This window comes from Balaenoptera musculus, chromosome 3 (genome assembly GCF_009873245.2).
Source record: "Balaenoptera musculus isolate JJ_BM4_2016_0621 chromosome 3, mBalMus1.pri.v3, whole genome shotgun sequence".
Taxonomy (NCBI): Eukaryota; Metazoa; Chordata; class Mammalia; order Artiodactyla; family Balaenopteridae; genus Balaenoptera; species Balaenoptera musculus.
Genome location: NC_045787.1, coordinates 25460867 through 25476507, shown reverse-complemented (window position 1 = coordinate 25476507; position 15641 = coordinate 25460867). Strand labels below are relative to the sequence as shown.

General features: G+C 40.9%; 1 protein-coding gene across 2 annotated transcripts in view; it reads left to right on the top strand.

Annotated features, from left to right (window-relative positions):
* The first annotated feature begins 7424 nt into the window (after positions 1-7424).
* GOLPH3 (golgi phosphoprotein 3) overlaps positions 7425-15641 on the top strand; it is a 54002-nt gene continuing 45785 nt past the window's right edge. The window contains exon 1 of one of the 2 annotated variants that reach the window (XM_036846199.1): positions 7425-8125. In XM_036846199.1, the coding sequence (XP_036702094.1) occupies positions 7901-8125 (225 nt within the window). In that variant the 5' untranslated portion in view covers positions 7425-7900. The remainder of the gene's footprint in view (positions 8126-15641) is intronic. The other variant, XM_036846198.1, reaches the window with a different exon arrangement.

The window sequence follows — 15641 nt, the reverse complement described above, 5'->3', positions numbered from 1 at the left end:
CAGATCTGTAGTTTGGTTGATAGAAAATTTCTAATTACCACAAATGCAAATGCAAAAAGAATAATAATTAAAAAACAAAAACAAAACCTACTTAATCAGGCAACTCTTCCAGAAAAACACCCAATTTCAATGTCAAATGTAGGATTATTTATTACTTTTTAAGTTTTGACTTATCTAGACCTCCCTTTCATAAGAGAAGGAAATAGAGTTAATTACATCCCACTATTTTATTTATTAATTAAGTGGGTCAAGGTAAAAGTTTACCGGGATTTTGAGTTAAAGAAGATGTAGTCATTATTAAGATTATTAGGAACATTGCTAAGTCACCTATTAAGATAATTTCTTGCATTCTTATCTCATTTTGGTGGGAAGAAATAATCCAGTTGGAGTAATCATTTCTATTTTGAGTAGATTAAATTTTGGTAAAATTAGTGTTTTGTATCTAAACCCTGTTGCTGATTCACATGGTAAATATACTCTATTCAGAAGAGCTTTTTCAGTTGATCTGGAATACTTTCTGAATTTCGTTGTGAACTTTGCACAAGTCTAGAAAGGAAAAGAGGTGGAGTCTATTTCCCCCCGTATTGCATCTGGGCTTGCCTTTGATCAACAGAATGTGACAGAAGTGATATTGTACAACGACTGAGCTTTGTAGCTTCTCTTCCTCCTGGAACTCAGACACCATGTGACGAAGGCTGGGCCAGCCTGCTGGAGACCTAAAGCCAGTACCAATTTCCACGTATGTGAGTGAGGCTGTGTTAAAGCAACCAGCCCACGTCAAGCTGCAGACGTGTGACTCCAGCCACAGGCGAAACCCCATGGGAGAGCAGCAGAAGAGCCCAGCTGAGGCCAGCCCAAATTGCTCACCCTCAGAAAAATGAGCAAATAGTTGCTGTTTTAAGCCACTATTTGGGGGACATGTTTTGTTAAACAGCAATAAGTAACTCATACAAATGCTTTTCTGAGGAGTTATGGATAAAGAAAAAAGATAATGTAAAATACTGAAAGATAGGTCAGCTTTTGTTTATTAATTTGTTCATTCACATACTCCATTTCCGTGTAGAAAGGATTCAAGTCGGCTGTGCTGGGCCAACCTAAGGTGATCTGCAGTGATCCCTGTATTCTGGTGTTCATACATTTATATAATCCTGTTCTCTTGAGTGTGGGCTGAAACTAATGACTGTCTCTAATCAGTGGAATATGGCAACAGTGAAGGGATGTCACTCCCATGACAATGTTACATTCTATAAAACTCCATTATGCTGACAGATTCACACTAAGGATTCTCCTTTTTGGCTCGATGAAGAAGCAGCCATGTTGAAGAAGCCCATTCAGCAAGAAACCGCATGCAGCCTCTAAGAGCCGAGGGTGGCCTTCAGCCAACAGCCAACAAGAAACAGAAGCCCTCAGTTCTACAGCCTCCAGGAAATGAATTCTGCCAATAACCTGAGCAAACTTGGAAGCCAGTTCTTTCCCAGTTGAGTCTCCAGATGAGAATGCAGCTCAGCTGACATCTTGATTGCATCCTTGTGAGTCCCAGAGCAGAGAATCCAGCTAAGCTGTGCCTGATGCCTGCCCCACAGATATTGTAAGATAATAAATATCTCCTGTTTGTTCCATAGCACAGAAAGCTAATATAGCCACTCAGGAAGCTTCAGCATTCAGTCCTTTGACAGGAAAGCAACCTTTGTTCCTAGAAGGAAAATTCGTGGTTTGTTAAAAGAGGGAGACATTCTACAGATGAAGAAGCTCAGTTCTTTCTCATCACACCATGATTTATTTAGAATCTTGGACAAGAGGGCATTTATTTTCATGGTGGACTCAGGGAACCGAGGATAATTTATTCAGAGAAGGTGGGGCAGAGAACATATTAAATTTGTATACATGTGTAAGGGGCTGTTTTCTAGGTAACAGTGAGTAAGCTATTCAATTTCCACTGAGCTGAGAAAAAGAGAGGGGTGTTTAGTGCACCCAGAGGATAGAGGATTATACCTAAACCTCAAGTAAATTCCAAGAAGATTGCTTTGGCCTAAAACGTCCAGTCACAGTAGAGATCTTTACTAATAAGTCAGGAGATGCCTTATCTCCACGTCAACAGCTTTTCATATCTGGCCTCATATAGACTAATAGTTAAGGATTTAACATAGAAGTTTAGAAGACTTCCTGATGATCACGGTGGAAAGATACTAAACTACCTGGTATAATAAAACCATGAAATCTTGCCTTTCTAGATTTCCAGGAAAAATGAGTCGGCAGTTGGAAAAATTTCAGGATTGTGAATTGTTTAATCTCTTGAACGCTCCTTAAACTATATAATTCTAGAATTTGTGTGATAGACTGTTATATAAACAAACAGCTAAAATTGTTTTTATAGCCTATCTAGTCTGTGTATTTCTTTGATGTTTATGTTATTTGTTTTCTCACTATAATCTTCAATGAAGGTAAACAACAATGCTTTGTTCTACATTTGTTTAAAATTTTAAATCCTTCTCCAAATTTATTGGTGAAAAAAATATGAGTTTATGTTTTATTATGCCAAAAGTATGTTCGTTTTTCATCACCAACGAGCGATGTTCAAAACATTTTAACTTAAAAACTAAAAAGTACCTATTACAAAATGCACATTTTAAAAAATCCAAATTTTTTTCTCAATAATATATAGTATCTTGGAACATGCTTCTAGCCAGACCTAATTCAAAGATGCCTAATTTTTGTTAATAACAGATTCATTGGAATATAATCTACATACAACACAATTTACCCTTTTAAAGTGTATAATTCAGTGGTTTTTAGTATCTTCACAGAATTGTGCAGCCGGCACCACAACTAGTTTTAGAACATTCTCACCACCCCGAAAAGAAACTTTGGACAAATTTAACAGTCATTCCCCATGCCCTCCAACCTCGCCAGCCCTGGGCAATCACTAATCCGCTCTCTGCTTCTATAGGTTTGCTTGTTTTAGACATTTCATATAAAGAGAACTGCGCAGTGTGTGATCTTTTGTGACTGGCTTCTCCAGTTAGCATAATGTCTTCAAAGTCTATACATGCTGCAGCATGTGTCGGTACTCCATTCCTTTTTGTTGCCTAACATTTCATGATGTAGATATACCACATTTTATTTATCCATTCATCAGCAGATGGGTAGTTGGGTTGTTTCCACTTTTTCATTATTATGAATAATGGTGCTATGAATATTCATGTACAGGTTTTTGTGTAAAATATATTTTCCATTTTTCTTGGGCATATAAGTAGACACGGAATTGCTGGGTCATATGGTAACTCTCTGTTAAAACCTATGCCAAATGGTTTTCTTTTTTTTTTTTTTTTAATTAATTTATTTATTTTGGCTGTGTTGGGTCTTCGTTTCTGTGCGAGGGCTTTCTCTAGTTGCAGCGAGTGGGGGCCACTCTTCATCGCGGTGCGCGGGCCTCTCACTGTCGCGGCCTCTCTCGTTGCGGAGCACAGGCTCCAGACGCGCAGGCTCAGTAGTTGTGGCTCACGGGCCTACTTGCTCCGCGTCATGTGGGATCTTCCCAGACCAGGGCTCGAACCCGTGTCCCCTGCATTGGCAGGCAGATTCTCAACCACTGCGCCACCAGGGAAGCCCGCCAAATGGTTTTCTGAAGTGGTGCATTATATTACCTTCTAACAAGTATTATGAGGGTTCCAGTTTCTCCACATCACAATATTTGTTAATATCTGTCTTTTTATTATAGCATTTCCAGTGGGTGTGCAGTGATATCTCATTGTGGCTTTGATTTGCTCTTCCCTAATGATATTGAGCATCTTTTCATTGGCTTATTGGCTACTCTTGTATCTTCTTTGGTAAAAAGTCTATTTATATACTTTGCCTATTTTATTTATTTATTTTTGGCTGCGTTGGGTCTTTGTTGCTGCACGTGGGCTTTCTCTAGTTGCGTCAAGTAGGGGCTACTATTTGTTGCGGCGTGCGGGCTTCTCCTTGCAATGGCTTCTCTTGTTGCAGAGCACAGGCTCTAGGCAAGCGCGGGCTCAATAGTTGTGGCGCATGAGCTTAGTTGCTCTGCGGCATGTGGGATCTTCCCGGACCAGGCATCAAACCCATGACCCCTGCATTGGCAGGCGATTCTTAACCACTGCACCACCAGGGAAGTCCCACTTTGCCTATTTTAAATTGGATTATTCTATGTTAAATTGGATTACTTTTTGTTATTGAGTTGTAAGCGTTCTTTATATATTCTAGATATAAGTCCTTATCAGATATATGATTTATAAAATGTTTTTTCCCATTACATGGGTTGGCTGTTCATTTTCTTGATGGTGTCTTTTGAAGCACATTTTCTTAATGGGGTTCTTTTAACAATGTTCAATTTATCTCTCTTTTGTTTTATCATTTGGGTTTTTGCTTATATCTAAGAAACCATTGCCCAATCCAAGATCATGAAGATTTATGCCAATTTTCATCTAAATATTTTATATGTTTAGCTATACACTTAGATCTTTGACCCATTTTGAGTTAATTTTTGTATCTGGTATAAGGTAGGGGTTCAACTTCATTTTTTTTGTATGTGGATAAACAATTGTTTCTGTACCATTTGTTTGTTTGTTTATTTATTTTGGCTGCACTGCATCTTAGTTGCAGCAAGTGGGATCTTTGTTGTGGCATGCAGGATCTTTAGCTGCAGCATGCAGGATCTTTTAGTTGCAGCATGCAGACTCTCAGTTGTGACACGCATGCAGGTTCTAGTTGCCCGACCAGGGACTGAACCCCGGCCCCTGCATTGGGAACATGGAGTCTTACCCACTGGACCACCAGGGAAGTCCCTGTACCATTTGTTTTGAAAAGACTATTCTTTCCCCATTGAATTGTTTTGGCACCCTTGTTGAAAATCAATTGACCACAAAGTGAGAGTGTATTTCTAGTAACTTTGTGTACGTGTGGTCTTATTTTTTTTTAATTTTTGTTTTATATTAGAATAGTTGATTTACAATGTTGTGTGTACATGTGGTCTTAAAGTCTATTTTGTCTGATATTAGTATAGTCACTCTAGCTTGATTATGGTTGCTGTTTGCATGGTATATATTTTACCACCCTTTATTTTTTTCAACCTACTTGCATCAATGACATAAATTACTACAAGTTCAGTGGCTTAAAACAATACACATTTATTATTTCAGAGTTTCCATTGGTCAGGAGTTTGGCATAGCTTAACTGGATTCTTTGCTCAGAGTCTCACAAGGTTGTGATCAAAGTGTTGGCTGGGCTACATTCTCATCTTGAGATTGGGGTCTTCTTCCAAGCTCATTCATGTTGTTGGAATAATTCAGTTGCTGTAGTTCTAAGACTGAGACCATCAACTCTTAGTGGTTTCCGCTCTCCGTAGGCAGTTCACAACATAGCTGTCTTCCTCAAGAGAGAGTGTCTTGAGAGCGAGCAAGAGAATGTCTCAGCTGACTCAAGTCTCTCTAATTAGGGAAGGGATGGATCCACTTTCGAGGGAAAGTGATTACGCCACCTGATTACGTAGGCCCACCCAGGATAATCTCTCCTTTGATTAACTCAAAGTGAATTTATTAAGGACCTTGATTACATCTGCAACATTCCCTCCCTTTTGCCATATTCTAGTGGTTAGAAGTAAGTCACAAAGTCTGTTCACACTCAAGGAGAGGGGATTACACAAAAGTGTAGATACTAGGGCAGCAAGAATTATGAGGGCTGTATTAGAATTATGCCCATGACAGATGGGGACATGGGGAGGAGCACAAATTCTCTGTGTATGTTCAGTGGTAGAGGTTCAGACTCTTTCATGAGGTTGCAATTAAGATGTTAACTAAAGGTTTGACTGGGGCTGGGATCCACTTCCAAGATGGCTGACTCACATGGCTGTTGGGCAGGAGGCCTCAGTTCCTTCCCAACTAGACCTCTTCATAAGGCTGCTTGAATGTCTTCATGATATGGCAGCTGGCTTCCCTCGGAGTGAACGATCTAAGAGAGAGCAAAGGAGAACAAGGAAGAAGATGCAAAGACTTTTATGTCCTAGTCTAAGAAGTCACACACAGTCCTGCCTGCCACATTGAATTCATTTGAAGAGAGTCACTAAGTCTGGCCCACACTCAAGGGGAGGGGAATTAGGCTTCACCTAATTTGTTGACATATTTTAAAATCACCAGGGGGAGGGGAGAACAACTGGGTGAACAGGGTCAGGGCTAGAAGGAAGATTTTCACTATAGCTATCTTTATACTCTTTAAACTTATGTATTTGACTATATTAATCAAATAATTATATTTCTTTTAAAAAGAAACATTTTAAGCTATTTGGGAAAGAACTGGGAGAGAAATAAAAGAAAAAAAAATGAGTTGAACAGGATGTTAATGAGAGAAATTGGTTGAAGTGAAATTGACCTTTGCCCAAAAAGATAGGAAACAGGGAGGGTCTACTTTGTGCTCACCCTTCCCCCTTCTCCCCACCCCAGGAGATTTAGCTTCTCACTTTCCCGGGCACAGGGTGATGGTGATGGTGCACGGCCAGTATGCGTTCTGGATAATGGGTTTGTGGAACAGGAAGAACTCTGTAGCCAAAAATGTTCTATACGATGGTTTTACCGTGGGCGTTTATCGCTTCTTATAGCTTAAGTCCTGTTACATTCCTCCTATCTAAATCATTCTGTAGCCACAGCCTGTGATCACTATTGACTTTAAATAATATCGGATGGCATACAATGCTATTTCTGTATAATGTTTTACTTATAATCTCCACTCTTCTGGCCCTACAAACCCCCCCTCTCAGGTTGGACATCTATTCTTTAACATAACTTGCTCAAACTGTCAAGCACGCCAAGAGGATTTAACCGAGTAATTAAACTGAAAGAGATTTAATGTGTACAAAGACGTGGCACGAAACCCAACAGGTTTATTGTCTCTATAAAAAGTTCGTTAAGGTCGACTGTACTGACGTGTGCAGTATTAACTGTACTCACTGCGCCCTGGTCGGGAAAGAGGAACAAAGTTTTACAAACAAAACTATTCAGTTTGTTCTAACCTCTCTTTTCATACCGTAATACACCCAGAAAAACTAAAAGTCCGCTTGCAGGCCATTTAAACGCTGTTGCTCCTTCTGAAGGGTCTGGGAATGTGGGCAGAGCGCGCGCCCTCTCCCCGCCCCATCAGCGGTGAGCAAAGTCCTTCCAGTGACTCGTGGGGACCCCGGATTCCAAGCCGGGTCTCTGCAGCCCCGAGCGAGGCCAACTCCGAGGACGGTGGTGTCTGGGGTGCTAAGGGGACAGCTCCAGACGGAGCAGGGTTCAACCTCGCGAGGCCAAGGCTGCCCGGATTCGCTGGGGCCTTGCCAGACTCTGGCCCCAGCCCCGGTTCTTTGGGGGACACAGGGGAAGGCGGACGGAGGAAGGACACGTCACGGGAGGGGGGCGGCGGGCCGGGAGGCGAAGGAACCCCAAGAAAAGGGCGAGCGCCGGGGGAGACCCGGGGGGCGGAGGGGGTTTCGTAGACAGCGAGACCCGACCCCCGGGTCCCAGCCCGCCGCTTCCGGCGCTCTCCCGGCCCGCCCCGCCGCGGCCGTGCCACATCCTCCAGTGACGTCAGCCGGCGCCGCCATATTGGAAAGGCGCCGCCGCCGCCGCCGCTTCCTCCTCCTCCTCCCCCGCCTCCGCCTCGGAGCTCCGGCAGCCCTTGGGCTGCGACCGCAGGAAGGAAGGAGCCCCTCGCCCGCCCTGACGCCCGGCCCGCCCGCTTCGCTCCGGCCCGTCTCCCCATGACTGCACCCGGCCCCGCTACCGACGGACGTCGCCCCAGCTCCCGGGTTTAACACGGAAGCGCGGGTCGGGGGCCGCGGAGGGAGGAAGAGGGAGACCCGGCAAGTCCCGCGTCCCTCTCGGCCCGGCGCGGCGCCTCGGCCGGAGCCATGACCTCGCTGACCCAGCGCAGCTCGGGGCTGGTGCAGCGGCGCACCGAGGCCTCCCGCAACGCCGCCGACAAGGAGCGGGCGGCTGGCGGCGGCGGCGGCAACGGCGAGGACGACGCGCAGAGCCGCCGCGACGAGCAGGACGAAGACGACAAGGGCGACTCAAAGGAAACGCGGCTGACCCTGATGGAGGAGGTGCTCCTTCTGGGCCTCAAGGACCGAGAGGTGCGGGCGCAGCGGTCAGGGCGGGGGCGGCCGGTGCGGGGCCCCGGCGCCAGGCGGGAGCCTGGCCACCGGCTCCGCGCGTCTGCCCTCCCAGCTCCCGAGCTCCGCGCCCGGGAGCGCCCAGCTGGTCTCGTGCTTCCAGATCCTCCCCGCCCTGATTGCTTGGATTTCCCTTTCTCCTTTCACAGTCACTTCTTTCATTTTGACTCCCCGGCGGTCTGTTGCTTCCTCGCTTTTTTCCGCGTGTTTAACCCGGGTAGACCCCAGGGTACAATTCCTACCTGGAGACTTGCAGGTTAGAGTGTACCCGAACTCATAGGTTCTGCAGGTTTTAGGACCTGGGAGATCAGGGGACCTAGGTCCACTCATTTGCTTTCTGGGTGATTAAAAAAAAAAACAACTTAAGGTGTACTGTTCGGAATTTTGAAAAAATTTCGGAGAAATGGTAATGGAGGCAAAAGTTGTTTTACTGATAAAAGTCCAACAAAAATCTCATGAAACCTGGAAATTGACTTTCTAGGTAAATTTGTTTTGCCTGAGAGATTTTTAGTATCGCGTTTACATTTTACCAGTTTACTATTCTTAAAAAAGTCTTGCAGTCTCAAGGAGGGGCATTTTCATGGGCGCGCTTGAAATGCTAGGTTTGTGATTTGATGAAAGGCCTCAGCGTTTCGATAGATACTTGTGTTCTGACTTTGAAACGATTGTTTTCACCCCAGTACCTTGTGAGATTGTTCACACATAGAGAAGTTGAGAAAAATGCTGCAGTGGACACCTGTACACTCACCTCCTAGGTTCTATAATTAACATTTTGCTATATTTGCTTCATCACGTGTTTGTCTCCAAAAATGATTATTTTTAGAGACCTGCCAGAGGGTCAGACAGATGAATGGATATTGTATAAATCGTGTGTGGTGAGGAGTCCCAGAAGCTTGTTTTATCTCCCTATGGAAACTACAGACGGCACATTTTGAGAGTCAGATACAAAAATATCTAAGTTTTTTTTTTTCAATAAAGTTTTCCCAATTCACAGAGGTGGGCAAAAAAAAACTAAGTCTTATTAAAACAACTTAGTCTTATTCACCAAAACTTATCAGATATACGTGAGTTTTATATGGATTGTTTGTGGACTCCTGATATTTAGTAATCTAATGAATTAAAATTTACCTTGATGGACACGTCTAGTGTATTTGCATTTTCTGGGTTTCCAGTTTGCTCAGGTTTTTCTGATGATTTCTTGAAAAAAGTTGATGTCCCTCTGGCTATGAAAGGGGCCCCAGTATCTGTGTTTTAATTACTGAGTTATGATGAAAGCAGTCTGTATGTGAAATTCCTTTTTGTTCTTTGGAAAAGCAAACTAGTTATATAGTGTCCTAGAAATGTGATTTTTAGTAAGTATTCTTAAAAAAAAAAAGAAAGCTTTTTTTAGGCTTCACCATTTAGAATCGTGGTAATAAACATTTTTCTTTTTTTTTTAAACATTTTTCTTTAAGTCTCTATCTTTTTCCTTTGGGACAAAGGTAACATAGAAAATACCAAAAAAAAAAAAAAAAAAAAAAGCAAAGTGAAGAAAAGTCATCCATATTTCTGAGTGAACATTTTGGTTTATAGTTTCTGAGACTTTTCTATGTGGATACATTCTGTGTGTAAAACTAAAACTTAAACGCTAAAACCAAAACTAGCTTTTGGACTTCTGAGTCACTCTAAATGAGAAATTATGGTGAGAAAGTACCTTTTTGTTTTTTTAAGTATGTGTTACTCTAAATGTTTACGCTGAAACATATTCACATGCTGTTTTTGTGTGACTGGTTTTCATGAAGATAATCTAAAAAATTTATTTGTTGAAGCTTAATGATACTTACAAAACCTAGAAAATTTAAAGTTCTTTGGTGGTACATAATTGAAACCATCTGTTGTGTTTGTGTCAGGAGTCACTATACTTTGCCGTGTCATGGCCGAGGTCCAGAATTACACTAGGTAATTCTCAGCAGTTCAGCAACCACATAGGGAAACTTTTTTTCCCTTTTGCAGGCAAGTGCATGGAGTTGAAGTGGCAGTGGGTGGGGTTGGGACTTTGCATTGCTTTAGACTTAGGTTTTAGGGATTAACCTGTATATTTTCCCCTGTCCTCACATCTTTACATAATAACTAACCCTGGCAACTCATCCATTCATTTCTTTCTCTTTAGGAGATTCCTTCCACCTCCCCCACCCCCCCTCCCCACCCCCGCCTGTTGCCTGTAGCTATGTCTTCAACTTGTATCACTCTTTTTAGGGGACAGGAATTACTCTCTTACATAGGTTCTAGGCATTTATGCTTTTAACTTACTAAGTTTATTATTTATTTATTTATTTAAAATTTACTTATTTATTTTTGGCTGTGTTGGGTCTTCGTTGCTGCGCGCGGGCTTTCTCTAGCTGCAGCGAGCGGGGGCTGCTCTTCGTTGCAGTGCGTGGGCTTCTCATTGCGGTGGCTTGTCTTGTTGCGGAGCACGGGCTCTAGGCGCGCGGGCTTCAGTAGCTGTGGAGCACAGGCTCAGTAGTTGTGGCTCGCGGGCTCTAGAGCGCAGGCTCAGGAGTTGAGGTGCACGGGCTTAGTTGCTCCGCGGCATGTGGGATCTTCCCGGACCAGGGCTCGAACCCGTGTCCCCTGCATTGGGAGGCGGATTCATAACCACTGCGCCACCAGGGAAGTCCCCTTACTAAGTTTAATATTAACAAATTGTAAACTTTACCTGTAATATATACAGCTTAATAAATTCACTGCTTTAACTTTTTATTATTTTAACTTAGTGTCCATCTTTGTTATATTTCTGGGTACTTTAAAGATATTTAAAAGCTAAATTCAAAGGTTAGGTTTGTCATTAATGATGGACACATTTTATATATATGTGAGCTAACCTTACTTGAAATCAGAACAAGAAGAATTTTAAAGAACTTGTGAGAGGTGAAATTAGTTTGACTTTTCAAAAATGCTGAGACTTATGGTTTGTTAAAAATGCTTTTTGTTGAATAATAAACCCACAGAAAAGTGCACGAGTGTGAAGAATTTTTGCAAATTGAACACACCTGTTGAACCAGCACCTAGATCAAGAAACAACATGACCAGCTCTCCAGAAGCCCTGCTTGATTTCCTTTTCCAGTCACTGCCTGGTCCTCAAGGGTTATTACCACTGGCTTGACTTTAGAATTCAGCATAGAATAATTTTGCCTATTTTTGTACTTTGATTTGTGTCTCTTGTAAAGCAAGGTTTGTGAGCTTCATCCATATTGTGTGAGGTTGTCATTTGTTCATTCTCATTGTATTATCAGCTTACTTTTAACACATTTACAATCTATAATATTAAAATTATTTTCACTCATATCCCGAACCCAGTATTCTCTCCCTCAGCCCTCTGCTGAACGGAAGGCTCAGCTTGCCTGCCGGTAAGCAGATGGTCCGGCTTCAGATTACCTATCAGGGATGACTCTAAAGTCACTGTGAGTTTCATTTCAGATTTTTTACCAATGATTTTCCTTTCTGTCTTACATTAAAACACCAATGCCTGGGCCCCTCTGGGGATTCCGATGCTCAGTCTGGGCAGAGGGCAAAGGTATTGAAGTAAGTTGTCAGAGATCACAGCAAGGATGGCAGATGGGTTTAAACTTGAATTCAACTTCCAAATAATTAGCAAGATTTCTGCTGTCTCCCCTGTAGTTGAGAGGAAGGGACAGCAAACAAGCGAGGTATTTTTTTCCTCCCAACTCTTTGATTTTTCCATAGGTGCCTCCAGTAGTTAGTGTTTTCAGAATGCCTCATTGAGAATTATGTGAAATAACTGGTGTCATATACTTTTAAATATCTTTATTCATGACAAATCTTAGTGCTTTAAAGTTGGATTTGATTACTTTAAACGGCCAGGTATAATTTAGAGTGTGCATGTGGAATAGCAGAGTGGAAAGAGGCGGTATAGTATAGTCCTGGTCTGAGGTGTATCCTTTGTTTTACATGTTATTTGATCTCTGAGCCTCAAAGCTCTCTAAAATGGAGAGAGACGTAGACCTCTCCTGTGGTTCTGATTGGACTGCTGCGGACATTTATTGTTTTACTCTCCACCTTGTCCTTTCTAGGTTTTGTCTTGTTTTTAGGGTGTTCCCATTGGATGTATTTCCAGGATGCACTGTTGAAGCATTTACCCTTTCCCTTTTGTGGTGCAGTCCGACCTAGACTTGTCCAACCAGACATTTTCCCCTGGGGCTTTGGATCTTGAGAACAGAACAGCAGGCTTGTGGGGTTTTTTGGAGACCTATCAGAGGAGTGTCAGTGTGTGGTCAGAGTGGTCTCTGACTTGGGTCCTTTAGCTTCTTTCTCCCTAGCCCTTTGGTGCTTGTCTTTCCCATCCCGATTTTCCAGACACCTTTCAATTTTGTAAGCTTTAGGAACCTTCCAGTAAAGTCCCTCTTTAAAGAAAGCCAGAGTCAATTATTAATGTTTTTAATGCTTGCAGATAAGAACCTTAATGTGATAATTTAACTCTGTATCTTGAAAAATAAGTAAGTGCTTGAGCTGGATAATACACACTTAGGGTAAAATAGTTAAGTTTAACTAAAATGATGGAACTGACTTTTGTGTGGCTTTTAAATTGGCTCCAAAGATTGATACCAGAGTGTTCCATTTTTGGAGTGAGTTTCCCAAGGTCGCTACTTTGAAATACAATACTTATCAAGGCGGATAACTTTGTTTTTTTTTTTTAAATTCTCCTTTCTATACATGCCGTAATACACACCATCTCTGGATATCAAATCTGTTAATGAGAAATTTATTTAACAAATATTCAGTATTTAAAGGTGTGCTAAGATTTCAGTAAATTAAAGTATAATAAAGACTTCAGAGTTTTGGAATTTTGTTATTCCTTTAATACAATTAATATGCTGTTCATATTTTTGAAAGATTTGAGTTTTCATTTATTTTTTTCAGGTGTATTTAAGAGTAAGTACACACATAAGAGATATACAGGAATCTCAAAAATTAGTTTTTGGAGGTCATTGAACCACTTGATTGTATCTTTTAAACAAGATTTTATGTTAGTGAAGTTACTTTTCAGTGCGTCAGGGTCCTTTCACAGTGTGGCCAAAACATTCACTGATTCATTTTATAAGTCATACTAATATTTGATATTTATTAATTTTAAACCATCTGAGCATTCCTGTATGGATCATTTGAGATTATCTTGTAGAATTTTACTTTGAAATTATTTTGATCAAATATTTGGAGAGTTTTTCTGATGTTTAAAGAGATAACCTATTACAGTAAGTGTCAGCTTACATGTAAATCTCAAAAGACCCTAAATGCATTATGCTTGTCCAGTTATGTTGTGTTAAACCTTTGGCCCAAGCAAACTTTCCCTACTTTGTATCAGCATACTTTTTCTGCTATTAATCAGAGTAAATTGTATCATTCAGAGTTGCTGTAGTCTTTGTTTATGGGATTTTATTTTCATGCTAGTTTCCTTTTGAAGCAGCACAAAGAGACTGCTGGTCCCCCGTTTCTTCCACTTAATAAGTGTAGTGACAAGTAACAAAGGCGGGAGCTTGGCTTCATTTTGGAATTGATGTTAGTGGCTTTAGGTTTCCCTGATCAAAGCTTGAAAGACTGCAACATGTTTCAAAAGTATTGTAGAGTGTTATAATGTAATTTAGTAAATCTTGGGGTTTTAATTTAGGTATTACAGGTAAGTATGTAAAATAGGCTGTTATTTTATTCATATTATCTCATCTTATTAGTTGTTTGGTAAACATCTGATCTGCAAGAATACAATTAATATTAAAGTACATTACATTGCCAGAAAGAATGCTTCTTGTAAATATATTTTTAAGCTGATGAAAAAGTTAAATTTTAAATGAAAAAAAGACCTTATTTTTAAACGTAATAAATTGTGTATAGTTTACATATTCCTTTAATAAGGGAAGTTCTTAAATTGGAGTCAAAGGATGGAGTTTAAAAGTCTGTAAAACGTTCTGCAGTTGTGTGTGTTGTATGTGTATATTTTTCTGGAGAAAGAGAACATAGCCTTCTTCAGATACTCAAAGCATTTAGTGAACCAGAAGGTTAAAAATTATCTAATAGAAAAAAAAAATTATCTAATAGAAACTGTTTCTTTGTTTTAGTTTAAGTTTTTTGTTTTGGCTGTGTTTTGTCTTTTTTTTCCTCTTGAAAATTGACTACAGAAAATTTCAGGTTTCAGGGCTGTGGTGGGTTGGATTTTCAGTTCTGTGAGATTTGAGATAGGAAGCCAGCATTTCTGTAGCCTGGTCGTTCTACCACATGTAGAATTCTAATACCTTCCATGCATTAATCAAATGTTTATTGAGCCAAGCCCTCGACGAGGTGCAAGCACTAGGAAGAAGTTCTCTATCTTCAAGCCCATTTCATTTTGTTCTGTGGGTCAAAACTCTTACAGTAAACTAAAAAACTAAATTGTGTTGCTGTCGTAGAATTTTCCCATGGTGAATATCTCAGCTTGGCATATAGCTACCATTCAGAAGATATTTACTAAGTAAATCATGTATTTTTCATTTAGGGTAGCGTCATACCCAAGGGAGGGAAAATTGTTTCTGGGGGTTGGTGGTGAAAAATTCTTACTTCTTCTATGTGTAGAGCATAGATACACATACCGTGTGCCATCTTACTAAAATTTTATGGGGGAGGGTGTGGTTATAGAAAAAAGCCTGAAAAAGCTTCTTTAGGGAGCAGTAATGGGAAAAAAAAGTTGAGAAACAGTGAAATAAATTAATATTGAAAATACTAAGTTTGTGCTGAGTTGAAGATTAGAAATCTTTTTCTCCAATAGGACTTTTTATTGTAATAGAATTTGACTTGTAGTTCAGTAGTAGGAGGAACAGTTTTAGTATACTGAACTGTAGGGAGTTGTGAGTTAAATTTTAAGAACAAAGTTATTCTTGTTGGTTGATAATGTGTAGGTAAACTCTTTGTTCCCTACTGTCTACCCTCTTCCCTGTGGAGGGACTGGAAATTAAAGGACTGCATATAAATTGCTAGTGGTTATTTTTACTCTGGTTTCATTTTCTAGTTCCAGTTTCTCAAATGCAACTGTTAAACAGTTTTATACTATGTTAACAAAATAAGCTCAGAAATAGCATTTTAAGAATTTAGCTTAAATTTCAGTCACTGAATTGAGCTTCTCATTTAATTTTTGTATCTATGCCCTGTTATATAAAATGGAAACAGATTTAGTTCAGTCCAACTTTTTTTTAAAAAATAAATTTATTTATTTATTTATGGCTGCATTGGGTCTTTGTTGCTGCATGTGGGCTTTCTCTAGCTGTGGCGAGTGGGGGCCACTCTTCGTTTCAGTGCACTGGCTCTAGGCGCGTGGGCTTCAGTAGTTGTGGCACTCAGGCTCAGTAGTTGTGGCTTGCGGGCTCTAGAGCGCAGGCTCAGTAGTTGTGGCGCACAGGTTTAATCGCTCTGCGGCATGTGGGATCTTCCTGGACCAGAGCTTGAACTCATGTCCCCT